Source organism: Ornithorhynchus anatinus, chromosome X2 (assembly GCF_004115215.2).
Source record: "Ornithorhynchus anatinus isolate Pmale09 chromosome X2, mOrnAna1.pri.v4, whole genome shotgun sequence".
Classification (NCBI taxonomy): Eukaryota; Metazoa; Chordata; class Mammalia; order Monotremata; family Ornithorhynchidae; genus Ornithorhynchus; species Ornithorhynchus anatinus.
Window position 1 is genome coordinate 25449569 of NC_041750.1, and position 22581 is coordinate 25472149.

Genomic DNA, 22581 nt, shown 5'->3' on the forward strand with positions numbered 1-22581 from the left:
CCCTTTACGCACTTGATATTCACCCCACCCTCAGCCCCGCTGCACTTATAAACCTAATCTCATATTCCGCCATTTCCTCTGTGATTTATTTTATTGTCCGTCTCCTCCTTTTGAGGGAGGGAATCACGTCTTACAACTCTCTTGTAATCTACTCTCCCAAATGCTTAGTAGTACACTGCTCTGCACTCAGTAAGTGCTCAATATATACTACTGACTGACTGACTACAGTCTGGACCTAGGAGATGTAATGGATGTTGGGAAAGTAGGGGAAGCTAGGCTAGGCAAAAAAAACAAATGAATATTATTTATCTGGCTCAGTGGGAAGAACACGGGCTTGGGATTCAGAGGTCATGAGTTTGAATCCCAGTTCTGCCACTTGTCAGCTGTGTGACTGTGGGCGAGTCACTTAACTTCTCTGTACCTCAGTTACCTCAACTGTAAAATGGGGATTAGCTGGGAGCCTCACGTGGGACAGTCTGATCACGCTGTATCTACCCCAGCGCTTAGAACAGTGCTCTGCACATAGTAAGCGCCTAACAAATACCGACATTATTATTATTTATTGAGCCCTTCCTGGGAACGTTTACTGTGTGCAGAGCACTGTACCAAGGCAGATAAGGTATTATGCATTAGGTGGGAAATTTCAGTCCATTTGGGTTGTTACTTGTCTTACCTATTTATTGAGCACCTATTGAATAATAATAATAATATTGGTACTTGTTAAGTGCTTATCATGTGCCAAGCACTGTTCTAAGCGCTGAGGTAGATACAAGTTAATCAGGTTGGACACAGTCCCTGTCCCAAATGGGGAGCACACTCTTAATCCCCATTTGACAGATGAGGGAACTGAGACCCAGAGAAGTGAAGTGAGTTGCCCAAAGTCACACAGCAGACGTGGCAGAGCGGAATCAGAACCCATGACCTTCTGAGTCCCAAGCCCAGGTTCCGTCTACTAAGCCACCGCTGCTGCTCATGCAATGAAATGCACTGTACTAAGCGCTTGGGGAGTTCAACAGAAGCACGACGCATTCCCTTTCCACAAGGAGTTTCCACTTAGGAAGAGGGACTGATTAGGGGGACTAATCTATGTAACTAATGGAAAAATGAAGGTGGTGTTTTCACTCTGAAATGCTCTCCTCCCTCTTCCCATAACCGTCTCAGACTTATAAGTCTTCATTTTGCACCTCCTCTCTCTTTTGTCTTTCATCTCAATATTCAGACGCCCTTTTCCTCCCGAGAGCTAACCCCAGCCTGTAACAGGATACAAACAGGAAAAACTAGAAGCACCCTGTCTCTAAAAAAACTTTTAGCCTGACCATATTTTTGACTTTAGTCATGCACTTTATTTCTCTAACCTTTGAAGCACATTTGCTACCTGAATACTTTCAAAATCACTTCACTAAAAAAATCATCTAAAGAACAAAATGTCATCATTTTTAAAATGTATTACAGTATTCGGTACTTCCTATGTGTCAAGGCCTAGCCTAAGTGCTGGGGGTAGATACAGGATAATCGGATTGTACACAGTCCCTGTCGCACATGGGGCTTATAGTCTACATAGGAGGGAGAACAGGTACTGAATCCCCATTTTACAGTTGAGGAAACTGAAGCGAGAGAAGTGAAGTGACCTGCCCAAGGTCACACAGCAGGCAAGTGATGGAGCCAGAATTAGAACCCAGGTCCTCTAACTCCCCGGCCTGGGCTCTTTCTACTAGGCCACATTCCTTCACCTAGTATGTTCCCAAATTTTAACTCTGACTATACAATGGCCCTCCTCTTTTCCACATCCCAAGTTTCAGAGAAGCAGCATGGCCTAGTGGATACGGCACAGTCCTGGGAGTCAGAAGGAACTGGGTTCTAATCCTGGCTCTGCCCCTACTCTGCTGTGTGACCTTGGGCTAGTCACTTTACTTCTCTGGCCCTCGGTTACCTCATTTGTAAATGGGGATTGATTGTGAGCCCCGTGTGGGACACGGACTGCCCAACCTAATTAGACTGTATCTACCCCAGAGCTTAATACAGTGCCTGGCACAGAATAAGCACCTAACAAATACCACTGAAAAGAAAAAAAATTCACACAACGACCCAGCCTCTTCCAAATCCATGAAATTAGAAGAAATTCTATTTTCAGGTCCCAGCAGATACGAAGTAGCAGCATGGTGTAGTGGATAAAGCACGGGCCTGGGAGTCAGAAGGTCATGGGTTCTAATCCAGGCTCTGCCACTAGTTTGCTGTGTACCTTGGACAAGTCACTTCACTTCTCTATGCCTCAGTTACATCATCTGGAAAATGGGGATCGAGACTGTGAGCTCCAAGTGGGACAGGGACTGCGTCCAACTCGATTTGCTCGTATCCAGTCCGGGGCTTAGTACCGTGCCTGGCACACAGTAAGCGCTTAACAAATACCATAATAATAATAAAAATGATACTATGACATTCTAGGCGTCAAACTTGGTCGAAACAGAGTACTGTGACCTCTTCTCTCACGGCCCAGCATCGCTGATCTGCTCCCTCATTCTCTTACCTTGCGTTTTCTTTTGGAGTGAGAGAAACATCACCATCTGGTGCAATGTCTATCTCGCAGTGCTCCGCCTGAATTCCTATACCGAAGAGCTGAATATCCTGAGAGGTAGCTGCCCCGACCCTGGTGTGATCCTGGGAAGAGAAGGGAGAGTCTACAGTCCAGGAGCGGCATCCAACGACTGAACCCAAGCTGTCCCAAAACCTTTCGATCGATCGATCGCATTTGTTTGTTGCTTTTATGGTACTTGCTAAGCGCTAACTATGGGTCAAACACTATTCTAAGCACTGGGGTAGGTACGAGCTAATTAGGTCGGATACAGTCCCCGTCCCACGTGGGAGCTCACAGTCATAAGCAGGAGGGAGAACAGGACTCTCAGCTGTATTTACTGAGCGCTGTTTGTGGAACACTATACTAAGCGCCTGGGAGAGTATAGCAGAACAAAGTTAGTAGATATGTTACAATCAATCCATCGTGGGAGAGTCCAATACAACAGACACATTCCCTGCCCACAACGAGCTTAAAATCTAGAGTAGTCTACACTCTAGCTTAGAGTAGCCTGGGGAAATCTGCAGGGTTTGAAAATAAACTGGCAAAAACCGAGGAGATTAAATTGACGGGGACGGGGTTTGAGAGTAATGGAATGTATTATGCATTCTATGCTAAACAAAAGAGCGGAGACGCGGTGATCAGATCAGACGGTCTCCGCACCGTTTCCTTGGAAGAGGCTTGTTATACCTCCCCTTCCAGATTGTGAGCTCGTTGTAGGGAACGTGACTGCCAACTCCGCTGCACTGCACCCTCGCAAGCGCTTAGTACCGAGCTCTGCACATGGTAAGCTCTCAATAAATACCACTGACATTATAAAAATGAACATTTTCTACCCGACGAATAAGCGGAATGGGTGCGGCCACGGATTTTCGACTAAAAGCCTGGCGACACGGTGGTCTGGGGCACACTGCTGGACTCTGAAAGAAACCCCATCCCCCAGCTGGCAGGAAAATTGATTCTTGTGCTTCCGTTCACCTCCCGGAGGAAACTTTTCCAGCCTCCACAAGGGGGGCACCAGTCTAACCACCAAACCCTCTGCTTAGCCTTAAGACCGGCTCCGCGACGACACTCTCCTTCCCCCTGCACCTGCTGGAGACCGCCCCCTCATTTCCGGGTGAGGATTCAAACTCGGCTCCTGCTTCCTCGGGGGCGACCGGAGCTGGGAGCTTTGTAAGGGACAGTCACCGCCCGGGGCCCCAGTTCGTCCTCTGGATGGCACAGATGCCCGACACCTCTACACGGGCCCCGCTCTGGGCTCGCAAACCAAACGGAACCGAGGCGACGGACGGCCTCCGTGACGAGAGCCTCCTTACCTTTAAATAGTAGACCAGGAGCTCGTTGAGAGCAGGGTCCGCATTCAGGTTCACCAGGTAGCACTTGTCATCCCCGACCTTGATGCCAGAAGTCTCCAGGGAAATCCCCATGCTCTCCAGCTGCCGCTGCCTCTCCTGTGGACAAGCCAGACGGACACTCCCGCGTCGGGGGGTGGGCGGGACCCCCGACGACGGGCGGACGCGACCACCCTCGGGTGCCAGGGAAGGGGCAGTCCGCCCGTCCGCGCGTGATCCAGGAGGCAAGGGGCTTTGGCGGAGAGAGCTGGGGCTCAGCGACGTTTTCCAAGCTTTCACTGGCACGTGGGCACAAGGAACCCGACCGCGGGGACCGATCATTCGATCAATGTATCAGTCGATCAATGGTACTTATTGAGCGCTTACTGTGTGCACGGCATGGGGGCCATGGGTCAACTCCAGATGCCAGCTTTCTTTCGTTCACGTTAAGTGAAAGCTAGTCATACTCCTCCGCCACTTTTTGGTTTCTTTTATGCGCTTACTATGTGCCAGGTACTGTACTAAGGGCTGGGACAGATATAAGTTAATCAGGTTGGACAGACTTCAGGTCCCACATGGGACTCACAGTCTTCATTCCCATTTTTTTTTAATGGTATTCGTTGAGGGCTTACTATGCGCTTAGTACTAAGCACTGGGGCAGATACAGACTAATCAGGTTGGATACAGTTCGTTTCCTGCATGGGGCTCACAGTCTTCACTTCCATTTTCCAGATGAGGTAACTGAGGCACACAGAAGTGTAGTGACTTGCCCGAGGCCACACAGCAGACCAGTGCGGGAAACGGGATTAGAATCCAGGTCTTTCCGACACGCCGCCCCTCTGCCGATCTCTCTCTTCCTTCTCATTCAGGGCAGGGGATGCCATTTCTTACGAGCCCGGGGGATAATGCAAATCCGGGAAAACCTGGCAGACAGCCCTGGAAAACTCCCTTCCCTCTACTATTGCTATCTCTTCTGAGACCACCCAGTAAGCTTTTGTCCCTGTGATGACAGGGTTGGTAGTATTTACGAGGTCTGAGGTAATCACACCGACCACAGGCCCCAAGAGGTGCTGGCAAGCAGGGAGGCTGTGTTGGAAGTCAGTCGGGGAGATTCTAAAAACCCAAACCACCACAGCTCTGAGGGGGAATTAAGTCCAAGAGAGAAAAACTCAAAAATGGAACCGTAGGCTGCCTGTGGAATGGGCTTACCTGTGCAATGGCTTCCGTTTTCTGCAGCTTCTCCTCCCAGGTGACCGTCAGTTCTTTGATCAGCTTTTCGGATTCTTCTAACTTTTCCTTCAGCTCTGGAGCTTTCATGGCCTTAAGGACAAGATGAAAGCCGCCATTACACTCTCCAAATCTTCCTTCCGTCATCCGATGAGGAACAAAGCACTCTCCCCTCTTCTGGGGGGCGGGGGAAGTTAGGGGGCCGATACTCCACCTTATCCCGGGCAGTGACTTCAATTTCTAGGTGCCGTTTCCTATTTTCTTCACCCAATGCGGGGCGAGGATCGAGAACTACCGAATTACATAACTTTCTCGGTCCTCTTTCGGAGGGGAGGAAATTAGTCCCTGATTTTAAAATTACCTTTCAAAAATTCCAAAACACAAAGGTGAGGAGAGAGCTTCAATTTCACACTTATTTTAAAGACCAGGGGAAGAAAGATTAAAAAAAAAATGGTGGCATTTATTAAGCGCTTACTATGTGCAGAGCACTGTTCTAAGCGCTGGGGTAGACACAGGGGAATCAGGTTGTCCCACGTGGGGCTCACAAGTCTTAATCCCCATTTTACAGATGAGGTAACTGAGGCACAGAGAAGTTAAGTGACTTGCCCACAGGCACACAGCTGATGAGTGGCAGAGCCGGGGTTCGAACCCACGATCTCTGATTCCAAAGCCCGGGCTCTTTCCACTGAGCCACGCTGCTTCTCCAAGATAAATGCAGAGAGTTCATCTCTGCGGGGACAGAAGCCAAGCAGAAAAAAAAGGTAACATGGAATGATTTTTTTTTTTTTAAGCAAGGACAGATATTACCCACATGTTACTGATGAAAGGCATTCCAGTTACAGATTTAAATACTTTTAATTTCTTTGCAGAAACTAGTCTGGGCCCTTCATTGTAATAACTCGGTGTTACTGGCAAGCTATTATTCACTTAGAAACCAGACACCTGGAGAGAGGGGCAGTAATCTGAGCCTGAATTTGTTCACTGAGAACACTCTGGGGGGTGTTAAATGATGGCAGACGGTGATTTAGGAAAAAAAAAAAAGAAGAAAAAAACTCAAGATGTTCTTTTCACTTGATGGGAAGACACTTTCTAGTTCCCCACAGGAATGTGGACCTCTGTAGAATAAACGAATACCAGGAGGCTTCAAGGGGCAACTCTAGAATAAGTTGAAGAATTAGAGAGCCCTCTTGGAGCATCTGGAGTCAGTGCCTGGCTGGAAAGGGGTAACGAATCCCCGTTTTACAGATGAGGGAGCTGAGGCCCAGAGAAGTGCAGTGACTTGCCCAAAGTCACACAGCAGACAAGAGGCAGATCTAGGATCAGAATCCAGGCCCTCTGATTTCTGGGCCCGTGCTCCTTCCGTTAGGCTGCGCCGCTTCGCGGAGCCGGTCTCCGAGGGAGGAGGCCGGGTGCCTTTTGGGGCCCGTCCCACAGGGAGCTCAAAGTCTTCTTGCCCATTTTACACACGAGAGAACTGAGGCACAGAGAAGTGATGTGACTTGCCCAACAACACACGGCAGACAAGCGGAGGAACCGGGATTAGAACCCAGATCCTTCTGACTCCCAGGCCCGTGCTCTATCCGCTAGGCCACGCTGCTCCTCGAAACTGTCTTGAAACTGGCCATCCCCACTCAGGAGGAGGAATCAGACCTGGGATCCTTGACTCCACTCCCCCAAATCTAGCACACTTGAGCCTTTAAATGCCACACCTCTCGGGTGATTGATGTCCACAGACCAACCCATTCCTAATTCACCCGGACACTCGCCCCTCCTCCCCACGAAGCCGGCTGCAGCATCCGGAACCCCACTTTACCTCGGCCTGGGACAGCTGCTCCTTCAACTTTTCCACTTCCTCCCGGAGTTCTCGGATGACTCTGGCATTGGGGTCTTCGTTGACCACCGCGTGGTTGACGATCCTCTTGGCCCTGTCGGCGTATCGCAGCGTGGACAGGGTCTCCTCGTAGTTGTCCGCCGCCGGGCTGATGGTGGCGATCATGGAAGTTTGGCTGTTGCCCCCCAAGTTGTCCTGCAAGACGGGGGGAGTGGGGTGGGAAGGGGGCGTGTCGGGAATAAAGCAGACTCAACCTCTGTTCCCTCCCGTGCGTACAGTGCCTGGCGCGTAGTAAGCACTTAACAAATACCATAATTTCTCAGGACTGTGAGCTCGTTGTGGGCAGGGAATGTGTCTGTTTATTGTTGCACTGTCCTCTCCCAAGCTCTTAGTAGAGCGTTCTGCATACAGTATGGGGCTCAATAAATACGACTGAGTGACGGGACTTTTTCTCCACAACCCGGGGCAGCCAATGGTACAGTCCATAAGCAGGAAGACGTGGAAATGCAAGGATGAAACTACTCATCCCCCGTCCCCGACACACACACCCACACACCCACCCAAGCAAGCACACTGTGCTTCCACGTCCCGGCCGAACCGCTCGGTCTAAGTAAGGGGCACAAGATGCCAAGAAGTGTTAATTTACCTTGAGGAGCCAGGTGAGGACTGAATCCCGATAAGGCACAAATTTACTCTTCCCTTTCCCGGCTGCTTGATCGGCCAGTGATGAGATAACCAGTCCCAGGGTTGTGAGAGACCTAGGGGAAACAATGAAATAGTGTGTGCGGGGGGGGGGGGGGGGGGTGCATTTGTAGGGGAGGGAGGGAGGGAGGGAGAGAGAGAGAGAGAGTATGCGTGAAAATTTCCAGGAAGAAAAAAAAACTCCACTGTGAGCCAAAGGTGCAGAAGGGAACACAATGACTTGATCAATTATGAGCAATTCACAGAAATGCCAATAATCAATCAACCAACAAATCAATGGTATTAACTGAGGACCAGGCACTGCGCTATTCGCTTGGGAGAATTCAACCGCAGCGAGGCATGGGTTTCCTCTCCTTAATAATAATTCCGGTATTTGTTAAGCGCTTACTATGTGCCAGGCACTATAGTAAGCACTGGGGTGGACTCAAGCAAATCGGATTGGACACAGTCCCTGTCCCACGTGGGGCTCACAATCTCAATTCCCCATTTTACGGATGAAGTAACCGAGGCCCAGAGAAGTAAAGTGACTTGCCCAAGGACACGCAGCAGATGAGCGGTGGAGCCGGGGTTAGAACCTTTGACCTTCTAACTCCCAGGCCCACGTTCTTCCCACTACGTCATGCTGCTTCTCTTTCTTATCGTCTAATACCATCTCCACATCACGGACAAGCAGTAGAAGCCCAGAGTTCACGCCACTGTGAGGGCCACAGGGTTTAGAACAAGGGAAAGCATCAAAATGGTTCACTTTAGAACATCCCCAAATTCCTGGTTAGCGGGTCCCAAAGGAAAGCCCGTCTCACCTCTGACCAGCAGCACGACCTTCCGTTTTCCACGGTGATAGGTATCTCACCAAAAGAGATGTCACCCTAACACCGGGGATCACCCTAGCCCTGGAGGAATCAGGCATCCTCCCAGCACTCAAATCCGTATTTTCCAGCTCTAGCTGTAATTTATCTCAGGGTCTGTCGCTTCCGCTAGACTCCAAGCTCCTTGGAGATAGGGATCATGTCCACTAACCCCGCTGTCCACTCTCAAATGCAAACTACAGTCCCCTCCACAGAGTACAAACTCAATAATTACCACCGATTCTTTAACTGAAGATGTTCGAGTACGGGGCCCGAAGGCATTTTTAAACAGGGGGAATCTAGCCCGGATCGTAACGGCGAGCACTTTCCAAAGGAACCGGACTGCGGCCGCTGATGGATTTTTTTCTCCTTCCCGCTTCCTTGGGCCGTGAGCCCCATGTGGGACAGGGACTTAGTCTATCCGGTTTATCCCGATTTACCCCAGTTCTTAGTACTTTCGAGAAGCCGTACGGTCTCCTGGAAGCAAGTTGCCTCTGGGTCGGGGAGGAGAAACGGGGGTGGGGAGAGGGGAGAAGCGCTTTCTGTCACACAGTGGTCACTCCAGCTCTAGGGTTACTGGCCAGAGGCTGACCACCTTGATGGAGAACCTCCGGAAATGGGAGGGCGACTCCAGATTGTCCCTGGAAAATGCTTTTAGTTACTGTGGTACTTGTTAAGCGCTTACTATGTGATAAGCACTGTTCTAAGCACCGGGTAGATACTAGGTAATCCGGTTGCACCCAGTCCCTGTCCGACACGGGGTTCACGGTCTTAATCTCCATTTTACAGATGAGGCAACTGAGGCACAGAGAAGTTAAGCAACTCGCCCGAGGTCACATAGCAGACTTGTGGCAGAGCTGGGATTAGAACCCAGCCCGGGCTCTTCCCACTAAGCCACGCTGCTTTCCCTGCTTGGACGTCAGCATTCCGGGGCCGTGAAATGACTTCCTTTAACGCTCTCCCATCTTTCAGGAAGAACAGGCAGAGAAATCACCCTTCCGACAAAACATGCCTGCATAATCGGTCATATTTATTGAGCACTTATTGTGTGCAGAACCCTATACTAAACACAATACAACTGAGTCAGTAGACACGTTGGCTCCCCACAATGAGCTTACAGTGTAAAGGGGGAAGACAGATACGAATATGAATAAGGAATTCAAGAGGCATAGGCTGAGTCAGAATTTTAGTCACTGGATGTATTTCTTCCTTAGGAACACAAAGAGAGAATCCTGCCCCTTAGAGATTCATCGGTGGTGACCTCACACTGGGCTGGAGAGAAGCCAGTGCCCAAGTGACTCACTTTCCCAAGTGCACTGTTCGGCTCTGCCCTGGGGCCGGGGTGAGGCAGAAGCTGCAAATAATAATGGTGGTATTTGTTCATTCATTCATTCAGTAGTATTTATTGAGCGCTTACTTTGTGCAGAGCACTGTACTAAGCGCTTTCTTCAGCCCGTACTACGCGGCCTGCACAGTTCTAAGTGGTGCGGTAGATACCAGCTAATCACTCTGTACACGGTCCTTGTCCCACGTGAAGCTCACGGGCTTCCTCCCCATTTTACGGATTGGGAACTGAGGCCCAGAGGAGTGAAGTGACTTACCCGACACCGTCTGGCAGACGAGTGGAGGAGCCGGAATTAGAACCCAGGTCCTTCGGACTCCCAGACCCGTGCTCTATCCGCTAGGCCCTGCTGCTAAACTCTGGGAACGGTTGGGCGGGTGACTTTCTTGAAAAAACGAGGTACCTTAAGGCTGCACCCTCCGAGGAGCGACAGGTAATTATGTATTTGACGGTGATACTGCAAAAGCAGTTGAATTCGACCATGTTTTTCTTGTTCTGACTAAATTCTCATTGCTGAGGGACAGTCTGTGAACCCCCGTGGGCTGAAAGGCGCTCCGGACCCTTCGAAGCTCAGGATTCAAACCCGGCCAGTCCTGGGTTTCAGAAGTTTCTGACGACAACGGGTCTCCAAAGCCGCAGGTGGAAGCAAAGGGGCCTAGTGGAAACAGCGCGGGGCAAGGAGTCAGGACACCCGGGTTCTACCTTGGATAAGTCACTTGACCCCTTTGGTCCTCAGTTTCCTCATCTGTAAAATGGGGACAATACCCGCTCTCCCCTCCTCTGAGATTGTGTGCCTACTCTAGCACTTAGATAACAGTTGACATATACAAAGTGCTTAATAAAGATCATTACCATTATCACTGTTATTATTGCACGGGTGGATTGCCGACTTGGCCACGTGTCTGCTGTGTGACCTTGGGCAAGTCACTTAACTTCTCTATGCCTCAGTTACCTCACCTGTAAAATGGGGATTAAGAAGTGCGAGCCTCACGCGGGATACGGACCGTGTCCAACCCAATAACCTTGTATCTTCTCTAGTGCTCAGTACAGTGCCTAGCACATAGTATGCGCTTAACAAATACCACAATTATGTCACTTTCTTGACCACCGGCCCAGAGGAACTATCACTGGCAAGACGGGTTTCCAGCAGGCTGCTGCGCTGCCAAGGTCAATCAATCAATCCATCTACGGTATTTATTGAGCGCTTACTGTGTGCAGAGCACTGTACTAAGCACTTGGGAGAGTCCAACCCAACAGAACTAGCAGCCACGTTCCCTGCCCATCACGAGCTGACGGTCTGGACGGGGAGCCACGTTGGCGAACGGCCGTGGCCCGTGCCGGCCGACTTACTTGTTGATGTTGCTGCCTTCCTTCAGACGCTCCCCAGCGGCTCCCGTTTTGGACACTCTCTCGCTCCCAGCCAGGTCCACCAGACTGACCTTACTGACCTTCTCTCCCGAGTTCTAGTTGGAAAGAGATGGGAGAGAGGTGACAAGTATCAAAGTTTCCCCGCCCATCCCAACCCCGCCGACAGACCGACAAGTTGAGCGGGCTTGAGGAGAGTGACACGGCCTAAAGGAGACACTCGCAGGCCCGGCCCCCTCAATGGAACCCATTTTCCAGAACGCCCCTGGTGCCTACCCATACACTGTGGTCGGGGAACCACTGTTACATGGCCAAATCCCAAATCTGCGGCGCCGTCTCAGCCAACCACCCCAGCAACTGGGAACCGGAGCACCCGGCACCCAAAGCCAGAGGGATTTTCTTTTTAAAGGTATTTGTTAAGTGCTTACTAAGTGCCAAGCACTATTCTAATCGCTGGGGTGGATATAAGATAATCAGGTTGGACACCGTCGCTGTCCCGCGTGGGGCACACAGTCTAAGCAGGAGGGGGAACAGGTATTTTAACCCCCATTTTAATAATGATCACTGTGACATTTAACGCTTACTATGTGCCAGGCACTGTACTAAGCGTTGGGGTAGATTCAAGCCGGATTGGACCCAGCCCTGTTCCACACGGGATTCACAGTCTTAATCCCCATTTTATAGATGACATAACAGACACAGAGAAGTGATGTGACTTGCCCACGGTCACTCAGCAGACAAGTGGAGGAGCCTGGATTAGAAACCAGGTCCTTCTGACTTCCAGGCCCGTGCTCTATCCATTAGACCACACTGCTTCAGTTGAAGAAACTGAGACACAAGGAAGTGAAATGACTTGCCCGAGCAACTGGCAGAGCTGGGATTAGAACCCAGGTCCTCTGATTCCCAGGCCCGGGCTCTTTCCACTAGACCACTTTCCGATGTGGATGAAAGATTACTGAGGGGGTCACCGGGAGACCCTCCGAGCCCTGCGCCCTCTCCACCCTCCGCGAGCGGACCGCAGCGCCCCATCCTCCGGCCAGCCCTGGGGGTCCTGGGCTCACCCCTTACCCCGGACTGCAGGTCGTACAGCGTCTGGGTGACGATGATGTTGAAGACGGCGTGGGACCGGCTACTTTCCTCGTTCATGTTCGTCGCGGCCACGGTTCGCGACTTGTTGCCCTCTGACATCAGCGATTCGATGTCCTGAAGGGAAAAATCCCGAAGGCCAGGAGTAACGGTCTCCGCTTCTTCCGGTCTCGCGCCCGTCCCCTCCGGGCCGGAATGGCCCCCTTCTCCTCCTCCTCCGCGGACACTAGACATTCGCTTGGCCTGACCTTGCTGACTTCTCATCGATCCTGTCTTCCCACCTGGCTCCTTGCCCCACCTGGTATTTCGCTGAGCCGCTGGCTACATCGTGCTCCTCCCCGTCCCCTGGCTGCCCTTCTTCTAATAATAATGATAATAACAGTAGCGGTATTTGTTAAGCGCTTACTACGTGCCAAGCACTATACCAAACACTGGGGTAGAGACATGATAATCAAGTCAGACACAGTCCCGGTCCCACACGGGGCTCAGCGTCTAAGAAGGAGACAGTACGGTTTAAGCCCTAGTTTACAGATGAGGTAACTAAGGTACAGAGAAGTGAGGTGATTTGCCCAAGGTCACACAGGAGGCAGTGGCAGAGTAGGGATTAGAACCCAAGTCCTCCGAATCCTGGGCCTGGGTTCTTTCCACTAGACAAGCGATCGTTATAGCTACAACAAATTCACCCTTACTTCCCGACTCGACACACAGGTTGGGTAAACTAATTTTCGTTCACCTTGACTAATGTTCCACTCCTTGAAGAGAAGTAGTGTGGCCTAATGGAAAGAGCACAGACCCTTGGGTTCTAATCCTAGTTCTGCCACTTGCCCACTGTGTGATTTGGGGCCAGTCACTTGACTTCTCTCTGCCTCGGTTTCCTCATCTGTAAAATGGGGGTGAAACCCCTGCTCTCCCTCCTAGCTAGACTGGAAGCCCCATGTGGGACAGGGACCGTGTCTGACCTGACCAGCGTGTGGCACCTAACGAGCCCTCAATAAATACCGGTTATTATTCTGATTATTGATGATTTTCCCCCCAGTATTTTTAGAGAATCCCCAACAAGTCTACCTACTAGATGTGTTTAAATATCTCCAAATGCTAAGGAGGAGATCCAGGTATTAAACTGATTTTCACAGAGCAACAGAACACCGTCTTCAGGGGATCAAAAATATGCAGCCCACCATCTGGCTTTCTTTCCCCCTCTCAACTATATTGTTCTTTTGCTTTTTTGAGGAGGGAAAAAATGTGAGCTAATTATCACGGTGGCTCTCACCATATAATATTGGCTAAAGCATAATCTTTAGAGAGCATGTCTACGCTCTTCATTATCAAAAATCCTGCTCCTCATACTGAAATCCTAAGATACCTCTAGGGAGGTCACACAGGGTTACGAAAAGAAAGCTACGGGTTCTGGGTTGTCAGTATCCTCAATTCTACCGTGTGCTGATTTGTCAGAGCGCTACACTTTTTCCTCTCCTTCTATTTGTTTTTCTGCTAGAACCTGGTTAATCAATCAGTGGTATCTACTGAGTGTTTACTGTGGGCAGAGCACTGTACTAAATCTCTAAACTCAAGGAACTTGCCCCCTAGGGTTTAAGCTTTCTGGACATCAGGTCACACTTACCTCAAAGCTGGTGACAGCCAGCTGAGATAAGCCATCTACATAGGGACCCAACACTTTATGCTCTCGAACTTTAAGAGACTGCCGACTCCTTGGGAAGAAACAAACAACTTTGAGTACTTCAGGTTTTGCAGACCTCATGGCTTCTGAGACAAAAACAAACACACGTTAAAGCATCCGTTTCAAAAAAGGAATAACAGAAAGCCATCTGAAACACCTTCTACACCTGATTTGCCTTTCTGATTTTAACCAAATCTTATCAGATTCGAATCAAACTGAACGCCATTCCATATTCAGAATGGCTCCCTGTTCTTTTCAAAAAAACAAAACCAAAAACCAAACCAAAACCAAAAAAACCCAAATCTCTATCCAAGCCAACCAAACTTTTGCTTCGGTAGATGAACTTCAAATACATCCAGAAACAAAAGGGATAGCTGAGAGTACAATAGAACGATATAATAGACACATTCCCTGCTCACTTTAAGTCTCCAGGGTGTCTGGGAGAGTCCCCTCCCTTACATCCTTGAAGTCTTTTTCTGGAGGTCCGTGATGGGGGAGAAAGCACCGGCTCAGATTCGCTCCCCCTCCCCTTCCTGGAGAAGCAGGGTGGCCTTGTGGAAAGTGTGTAGGCTTGGGAGTCAGGAGACTGAGATCCTAATCTCGGCTTCCCCCCAGCCTGCTGTGTGATCCCCACCTTTACATCTCTGGGCCTCAGTTTCCTCATCCGTAAAACCTGCTCTCTCTCCCTCTTATGGCTTATGAGCCCCATGTGGAACGGGGACTGTGTACACCTTGATATCTTGTTTCTACCCCGGGCTTAGTACAGAGCTTGCCACAGAGCAAGTGCTTAACAAATACTATCATCATCATCATCACTTCTCTGCAGTTCCACCAGCCATTAAGGTCCATACCGCTTGCCCTGTAAACAAGGTGTTAAGTGCAACCGTGCATTCCCAAGATCCACAAATTGGACCAAAACAATATAAGAATTTTAAAAAAACGAAGATGAGATCACTACTAAATACAGGAACCTGGTCAAAGGGCAAGGCAAATAAGTGTCAATAATGAAAGATTTTTTCATTGGATTTTTTGTGAACATACGTAAAGGCTTCACCTAACTCTTCAAAGCCTCCTCAGGCACATTCAGGCAAAGATCTTCCAGGATCTATGCTAAAGCGACCCACTGTCACTATCTAATAATGTTCAGTGGGCTTTAATCCCCCCCATCAAGGCAGTTTAAATACTCCAAAGGAAGGGAAAGTTCTTCAACTACAAGGCTTTAAAATCTACCAGCCCCACCCTGAAAGAGGTGTTGAAAGAAAGGGGCTTTAACCAGGATTTTACTCAATTACCAGTGGGATTTTAACCTTCCTGGGAGTACTAGATCATCCCCAGTCAAGCCCTTTTACAGTGCTAATTTCAACGCACTGACTCACCCTTTGGGGTCTAAAAGATCCCGGACCTTTTCGTTATAGATTTCCATGTAGGATACTTCGACTTTAAAGTTTTGGGATTCGTTTTCCTCCAAGGAGATCCTCTGGAACAAGGCACAGCACAGCCGGGGGATAAGTCCCAGCTGCTCTGAGCTGCCCATCATGGAGAAGGATTTTCCCGAACCTGGAAACGGAGAGGGGACAAAGGAGATGGGAAGGAGAACTAAGTCACAATTATTTAATCAATCATATTTACTGAGTAATTTATGAGCAGTACCGTGGTCTTGTGGATAAAGCCCGGGCCTGGGAGTTAGAAGGGCTAATCCCGGCTCCGCTACTTGTCTACTGTGGGAATTTGGGCAAGTCACCTCACTTCTCTGCACCTCAGTTATCTCATCCGCAAACTGGGGATTAAGACTGTGAGCCCCATGTGGGACCCGGACCACGACTGATCTGATTAGCTAGTATCAACCCCAGCGCTTAGTACAGTGCCTGGCACATAGTAAACATAATAAATACGAGACAGACGAGATCCAAGTAAGATTCTTCAGATGGGAGACTCCATTATACACATCCACCACCCCCTACCCTTGGTCATATGTATCCTCACTCCCCCTCCCCACTCTCATATATACAGTCAGTGATACTGGTCCAAAGGGTGCCACCAGACGATCTCAATCCGGACAAAGCGGGACATGCTGGAGATGCATTCAAACAGATGATCTGGATTTCAATTAAGTCATTTCATTCTCTTCTCCCCACTCACACCCATCGAAAAAAAAAGAGACTAAATGCGGTTACGCTATAAAAGTTAACACAGAGTTTCCTGGATTTCACTACATGCAGCTTTTCAAACAGCCTGGGTCATGTCGAATTTTGAGTTTGAATCTAAGTGATCATGGTCTTCCTTCTTGGAGTTTCAGGCTCATGCTAACAAACACCCCTACGTACAGGGTAAGAAGGCCCTATGTTTTTAAGGTCAGGAGCTATCAATAGACGAGCAGGGATTTTGCTAACCGTATAGCAGACTGGGAAAATATTTTTGGAGGTCAAAACACTTTCATACTTCCTGCACAAGGAGGGTATAAATGATCAATCTATCAATTCATCAATCAAAGGCATTTAGTGAGTGCTGAGTGCTGTACAAAACACTTGGGAGAGTACAGTGCAACAGAGTTGGTAGACACGTTCCCTGCCCACGCTTAGTGGTGGAGAGGGAGACATTAATATAAATAAGTTGTTATACAAAAATCAAAGACAATACATCCCCAAAATTACCTCAATCCCAGGCTTATTTCTAACAGCCCCACATGGAATGTTCATGGCTGCCCTTCAAATAGTAGAAAAAATATTTTCTCCCTACCCCTACCTTTCAACACTAGGGCTGTCCTTTACTTAGAGGAAATATAAAAGTTGTCACTTGCTCATCAGCACTAAATCCGCTAAAGAAGGAAATGGAGAGAACAGCAGGGGTTAGGCACATTCTTCAACTCAAGTGAAGCCAAAGGCCTTTTATCATCAGACTTTTGTCTGCCTGCTTATACTTTCTAATGATCCAATTAAAGAGACAGGAGTCTTTATCAGGGAAAGGAACGAACCAGTTTCTCACCTGTTTGTCCATAGGCAAAAATACAAGCGTTATATCCCTGAAAGGCCTTTTCAAGAATTCCATCTCCAAGGCATTTGAACACCACATCTTGTCCTGCAATATAAGGGCATTAAATGATCAGCTTCAAGCAACAGCCACTTTTGTAGAGATTTTAATCGCAGTCTCCACGAAGTGGGGTATAAAGGGTGCGTTCTGTTTTGGATATGAAGAAACATACTACAATAATAGTCTCTTCCATTTATCAATCAATCATATTTAGTGAGCGGTTCCTGTGTGCAGAGCACTGTATTATTGTGCTTGGGAGAACACAATAAAACCGAGTTCCCTGCCCACAATGAGGTTTCACTTTAGAGGAGGCAGACATTAATAGAAATGAATGAATTATGGGCATAGGCATAAATGCTGTGGGGTTGAGAGAGGGGTGGATAAAGAGAGTAAATCCAAGTGCGAGGACTAGGCAGAAGAGAGTGGGAGAAGAGGAAATGAGGGCTCGGTCAGGGAAGGCCTCTCGGAGGAGATGTGCCTTCTATAATGCTTTGAAGGTGGGGAGAGTCATGTGTTAAATGCTTATTACGTGTCAAGTATTGTGCTAAAGGCTGGAATAGATACAATTTAATCAGATGGGACTCGGTCTTTGCCCCAGATGGGGATATGATCCCCAGTTCTACAGCTGGGGACACCGAAGCCCAGGGAGAAGTTAAGTGACCTGCCCAAAGTCTCCCATCAGGCAAGTGGCAGGGCCGAATCAAAACCCATTTGGACTCCCGGGCCTCCGCTCTTTTCACTAGGTCGCGCTGCTTCTCAAAAGAACGTTAGTGGAGCTCTTTAACTGTAACCACTTAGATCTGGAGGTTACAGATGCTGATAACTAATCAGTGGAATTTACTGAGCGCTTACTGTGTGCAGACCACTTACGAAGCACTTGGGAGAAGAGAAAAAAATAGAGGTCATTGACACAATCCCTGCCCAGGGGGAGCTTAAAGTCTAGTGGGGCGGAGAAACGTTATTAGCATACTCTTTCATATACACACAATACACACACACACTTTCAAATATACACAACACACATGCACAGATGTTATTAACACTTCCAAATTCACACCATACACACATACGGACATTAACACGTTCTCATATACCCGGCTCCACCCCGGCCCTTGAAATAAGAACCAGAGGTACCGTATTGATAACCTCTCCAGAGTCTGTCTGTGATTTATGGATTTTCCGACCCTCCAGCTTGGTTCTCCTTTCTTTTCATTCTTGGCGGCAAACAGGTGCCAGACTGGGAGGGAGAGGGCCAGTTTTCAGACCGGCCCCCCGACCACCTCCCTCAATGGATCCCCCTGAAAATTGCCAGCCTCAGGAGTAGCTGTGCAGCCCGGGTTCCCCCTCTGGCCCCGAGCCAGCCCTCCCAGTGGATTCTGGAAAACGTCGACTCCTGCTCCGAAGTCCCCCGCCATCCGGAACCCACAGGATTAGAATGATTTGTATTTACATTTGGCAACAATAACACAGCCTAAACTGTGGCTTCTCCGATGTTTGTTTTTATTTTCTGTTCAGTCCACGTTGTTGGTTTTAACAGCCTCCAAAGCAGTCTGTAGGATAAGGCCGCTCAAGGGCCCCCAACTAAGAGTGCTCAGACGTTTCTGGAACAAGGGTAAAGCCAGGACTAACGGAAATATCACACTTTCCACCTCGTTTTACTCAACCTACGTGTGTGCCTATTCATTTTCTTTTCTTTTCTCTCTCTTTCCTGCCTAGTGGAAAGAGCACGGGCCTGAGACTCGAAGGTCATGGGTTCTAATCCCAGATCTGCCACATGCCTGCTGTGTGACTTTGGACAAGCCATTTCACTTCTCTGTGCCTCAGTTATCTCATCTGTAAAATGGGGATCAAGATTCTAAGCCAGGACATCGACTGTGCCCAACCTGATTACCTTGTATCTACTCCAGCACTTAGAACAGTGCTTGGCACATAGCAAATGCTTAGCAAATACCATAATTATTATTGTTAATAAAGGCAGCCTGATCTCACTTCTAAAGACCATGACTACTAATTTTCCTCCAGGTGTTTCCCAGTCCCCCTCTAGACCGAAATTCCTTATGGACAGGGAACATGTCTACCGACTCTGCTATACTGTATTCTCTCAAGTGCTTAGTGCAGTGCTCTGCACACAATAAGTGCCACACAAGTACAGCTGGTTAACTGATTTATCGGCGGAGATTCGCACATCAGGCCAGTGGCAGAGCTGGGATTAGAACCTGGATCTCTTGCCTTCAAGGTCCAAGGTCTTTCCACTGGGCCACACTGCCTCTCAAAGAGGCTGATGCAAAAAGCGATCCGTTCTCCAACACCAAAAAAAAACCAAAACCAAAGGGATCTGGACTGAACAGTAAGAGTAATTGTGGTGTTTGCTTACGGTCTACAGGGAGAGACAGATTCTCTGCCTCAGAAGATGGCTATCGCATACCTCCACCCAACGGTCCGAAACGAAAGAGCGTGGTCATTCTGTCTGACGACCCCCGAGGAATGTGACGCTTGTCTCTCAGGGTCCCCGCCGCCCCCCGTTTTATTCCTAAGAGCCAAGAGTGGGAAGCTGGTGGGGCCCGTCCCTGGTGACCCGGGCCGTGGATGCCCCTCCCTAGCTCCAGCTCAGGGAGGCCTCTGAGCCAGCGTGACCTCACTTCTAATGGCCGTGACCACACCACTCGTTTCCCCCCGGGGGGTTTATTACCTGGACCCTTGGAAGGCAGCCGGGGGACCAACCCTTACAATAGCAGTGTGCCCAGTGCAGGGAAACAGTGACTAACCCAGCTCAAACAAAACAATCCTGGCAGCCTCCTGCAGGCTCTGAAACTTCTCTTGAAACTTCTCTCATCACGGCCTCTGGTGCCTCCCGGTGTGAGTCAGCCTAAGTCACTCCAAGTTGCCTGAGGCCCAGAGACACAGCGCTTGGGTCAGTAAAGAGAAGCAGCCTAAAGGTTGGAGCGTGAGCCTGGGAGTCAGAAGGACCTAGGTTCCAATCCCGACGCCGCCACTTGCCTGTTGTGGGACTTCAGGCAAGTCACTTCACTTCTCTGGGTCTCAGTTCCCTCATCTTTAAAATAGGGGTTAAGACTGTGAGCCCCCTGTGGGACATGGATTGTGTCCAGCCTGATTACTCTGCATCTACCTTGGAGCTTAGAACAGTGCCCGGCACATAGTAAGCGCTTAATGTTTACCATTTAAAATAAAAAGAACTCCACTGATCCTAGAATGCAAGAACCCGGCCACTTCCTTCTGAGAATCAATCAGTGGTATTTACTGAGCGCGCACTGTATATACAGCACTGTACTATGCGCTTGGGAAAGTACAATGGAGTTGGTAGATGTGATCCCTGCCCACACAGAGCTTACAGTCTACAAGGGACCGCAAGTCAGGCAGCTACGCTTCGCACTGGGATCCGCTAAGTCAGAATGAGGCGACCCCTTCCCCCAAATCTGCCCCAGGTGCAAAAGGAGCAGGGAGATCTGGGTGGGAAGTGAAAGTGGAACCGTGTATTTTGGGGTTTTTTTTAATGGTATTTGTTAAGTGCCCACTATGTGCCAGGCACCGTACTAAGCACTGGGGTGGATACAAGCTAATCAGGTTGGTCACAGTCCCTGTCCCACATGGGGCTCACTGGTTTAATCCCCATTTTCCAGAGGAGGTAGCTGAGGTTCAAAAGTGAAGTGACATGCCCAGGGTCACGCGGCAGGCAAATGATGGAGCTGGGTCTTTCTGACTTTCAAGCCCGGGGTACATGTAGTAATGATAATAATAATAATAATAACAATAAATAGAAATAACGATAGTAGTATTTAAAGTAATAATAATTTGTAGGAATGATAATAATAAACAGCAAGAACGACAGTAGTATTTATATTAAGCATTTACTATGGCTGAGCCCTGTGCTAGCTGGATCTAGTCCCTGTCCCACATGGAGCTCATAGTAAAAGGGGTGGAAGAACAGGTATTTTATCCCCATTATCCGGATGCAGAAACTGAGGCCTAGAGAAGTCAAAAAAAAAATGGTGTTTGTTAAGCGCTTACTATGTGCAGAGCACTGTTCTAAGCGCTGGGGTGGACACAGGGGAGTCAGGTTGTCCCACGTGGGGCTCACAGTCTTAATCCCCATTTTACAGATGGGGGAACTGAGGCACAGAGAAGTTAACTGACTTGCCCACAGTCACACAGCTGACAAGTGGCAGAGCTGGGATTCGAACTCATGACCTCTGACTCCAAAGCCCGTGCTCTTTCCACTGAGCCACGCTGCTTCCGAGTGACTTGCCCATGGTCACACAGCAGCAAGCGGCAGAGCTGAGATTAGAACCCGGAGGAGGAATGGAGACCTAATTCCTCCTCTCCTGATCACAGGGTCAGTTTGCCTGACAGCCCCCGGCAGAGCAATTCAGAACAATCAGTGAGTAACGGGTGAATCTAGAGATCGCATTCCACCACCGATACTTCTTGAAAAAAGAGCTGGCTGATGTGAGACGGAATGCGGCTGCACCGTAGGCTCGGTGTGAGTAAGGAAAGTGTCTGTTTTCTTATACTGTCCTCTCCCAAGAGCTCAGTCCAGTGCTCTGGACACAGTAAGCGCTCCATAAATATTACTGACTGATTATTCCGTACCACTCAAACACGTTGTACAACACACCGCACCACGGTGGAGCTCAGAAGATGCCACCAGCCCCTCCGCATCTGTCTGACGCTTGAGTCCGGAATAGCTGCTTCTTACGATTCTAGGGGAAGCCTCATCTCGCTGGATCCCAGGGACGGAAGCAGCATGGCGTACTGGGTACGGCACGGGCCTGGGAGTTGGGCGGTCGTGGGTTCTAATCCCGGCTCTGCCACTCGTCTGCTGTGTGACCCTGGGCAAGTCGCTTCACTTCTCCGCGCCTCAGTCACCTCATCTGTTCAATGGGGATTGAGATTGGGAGCCCCATGTGGGACAGGGATTGTGCCACCCCAGCGCTTAGTACAGTGAGAAGCAGCGTGGCTCAGTGGAAAGAGCCCGGGCTTGGGAGTCAGAGATCATGGGTTCGAATCCCGGCTCGGCCACTTGTCAGCTGTGTGACTGTGGGCAAGTCACTTCACTTTTCTGTGCCTCAGTGACCTCATCTGTAAAATGGGGATTAACTGTGAGCCCCACGGGGGACAACCTGATTACCCTGTATCCACCCCAGCGCTTAGAACAGTGCTCTGCACATAGTAAGCGCTTAACCAATACCAACACTATTACAGTCCCTGGTACACGCCGTAGGTGCTTAACCAATACCACAATTATAATTATTATCATTATCACAGCCCAGAGAGCTCTCCTACTAGCTTTAGGAACTAAAAAGTCTTTACCCACCAAACCTGATTTTTACCAACAATTCTGGGGTGGGTGGCTTCATGGTCTTCGTGTATTTTTTAAGGAGCGATTTACTTTCAAGATGACAGTACCCTTAGCTCTGCCGCAACTTGTGTCTTCATTAGGCTCTTGGGCTAGCACGTTGTTAGGGGGTGAGAAAACGCTAGTCAGGAGACGTGAGCTTGTGTGGGCTCCGCACGTTGTCCGTTCAGACGGGCCCGGGTGTGAGGTGTAGCATCTGGCGAC

At 49.3% G+C, this 22581-nt stretch overlaps 1 protein-coding gene across 7 annotated transcripts in view; it reads right to left on the reverse strand.

Annotated features, from left to right (window-relative positions):
• The window catches only part of KIF13A (kinesin family member 13A), a 108043-nt gene that overhangs the window by 37981 nt on the left and 47481 nt on the right, over positions 1-22581 (reverse strand). For all 7 annotated transcript variants that reach the window (XM_029053549.2, XM_039910588.1, XM_029053553.2 and 4 more), the window contains 10 exons: positions 16959-17051; positions 15353-15533; positions 13920-14007; positions 12281-12415; positions 11198-11310; positions 7605-7716; positions 6941-7153; positions 5110-5220; positions 3886-4020; positions 2525-2655 (listed from right to left, as the gene is read on the reverse strand). In XM_029053549.2, the coding sequence (XP_028909382.1) occupies positions 2525-2655; positions 3886-4020; positions 5110-5220; positions 6941-7153; positions 7605-7716; positions 11198-11310; positions 12281-12415; positions 13920-14007; positions 15353-15533; positions 16959-17051 (1312 nt within the window). The remainder of the gene's footprint in view (positions 1-2524; positions 2656-3885; positions 4021-5109; positions 5221-6940; positions 7154-7604; positions 7717-11197; positions 11311-12280; positions 12416-13919; positions 14008-15352; positions 15534-16958; positions 17052-22581) is intronic.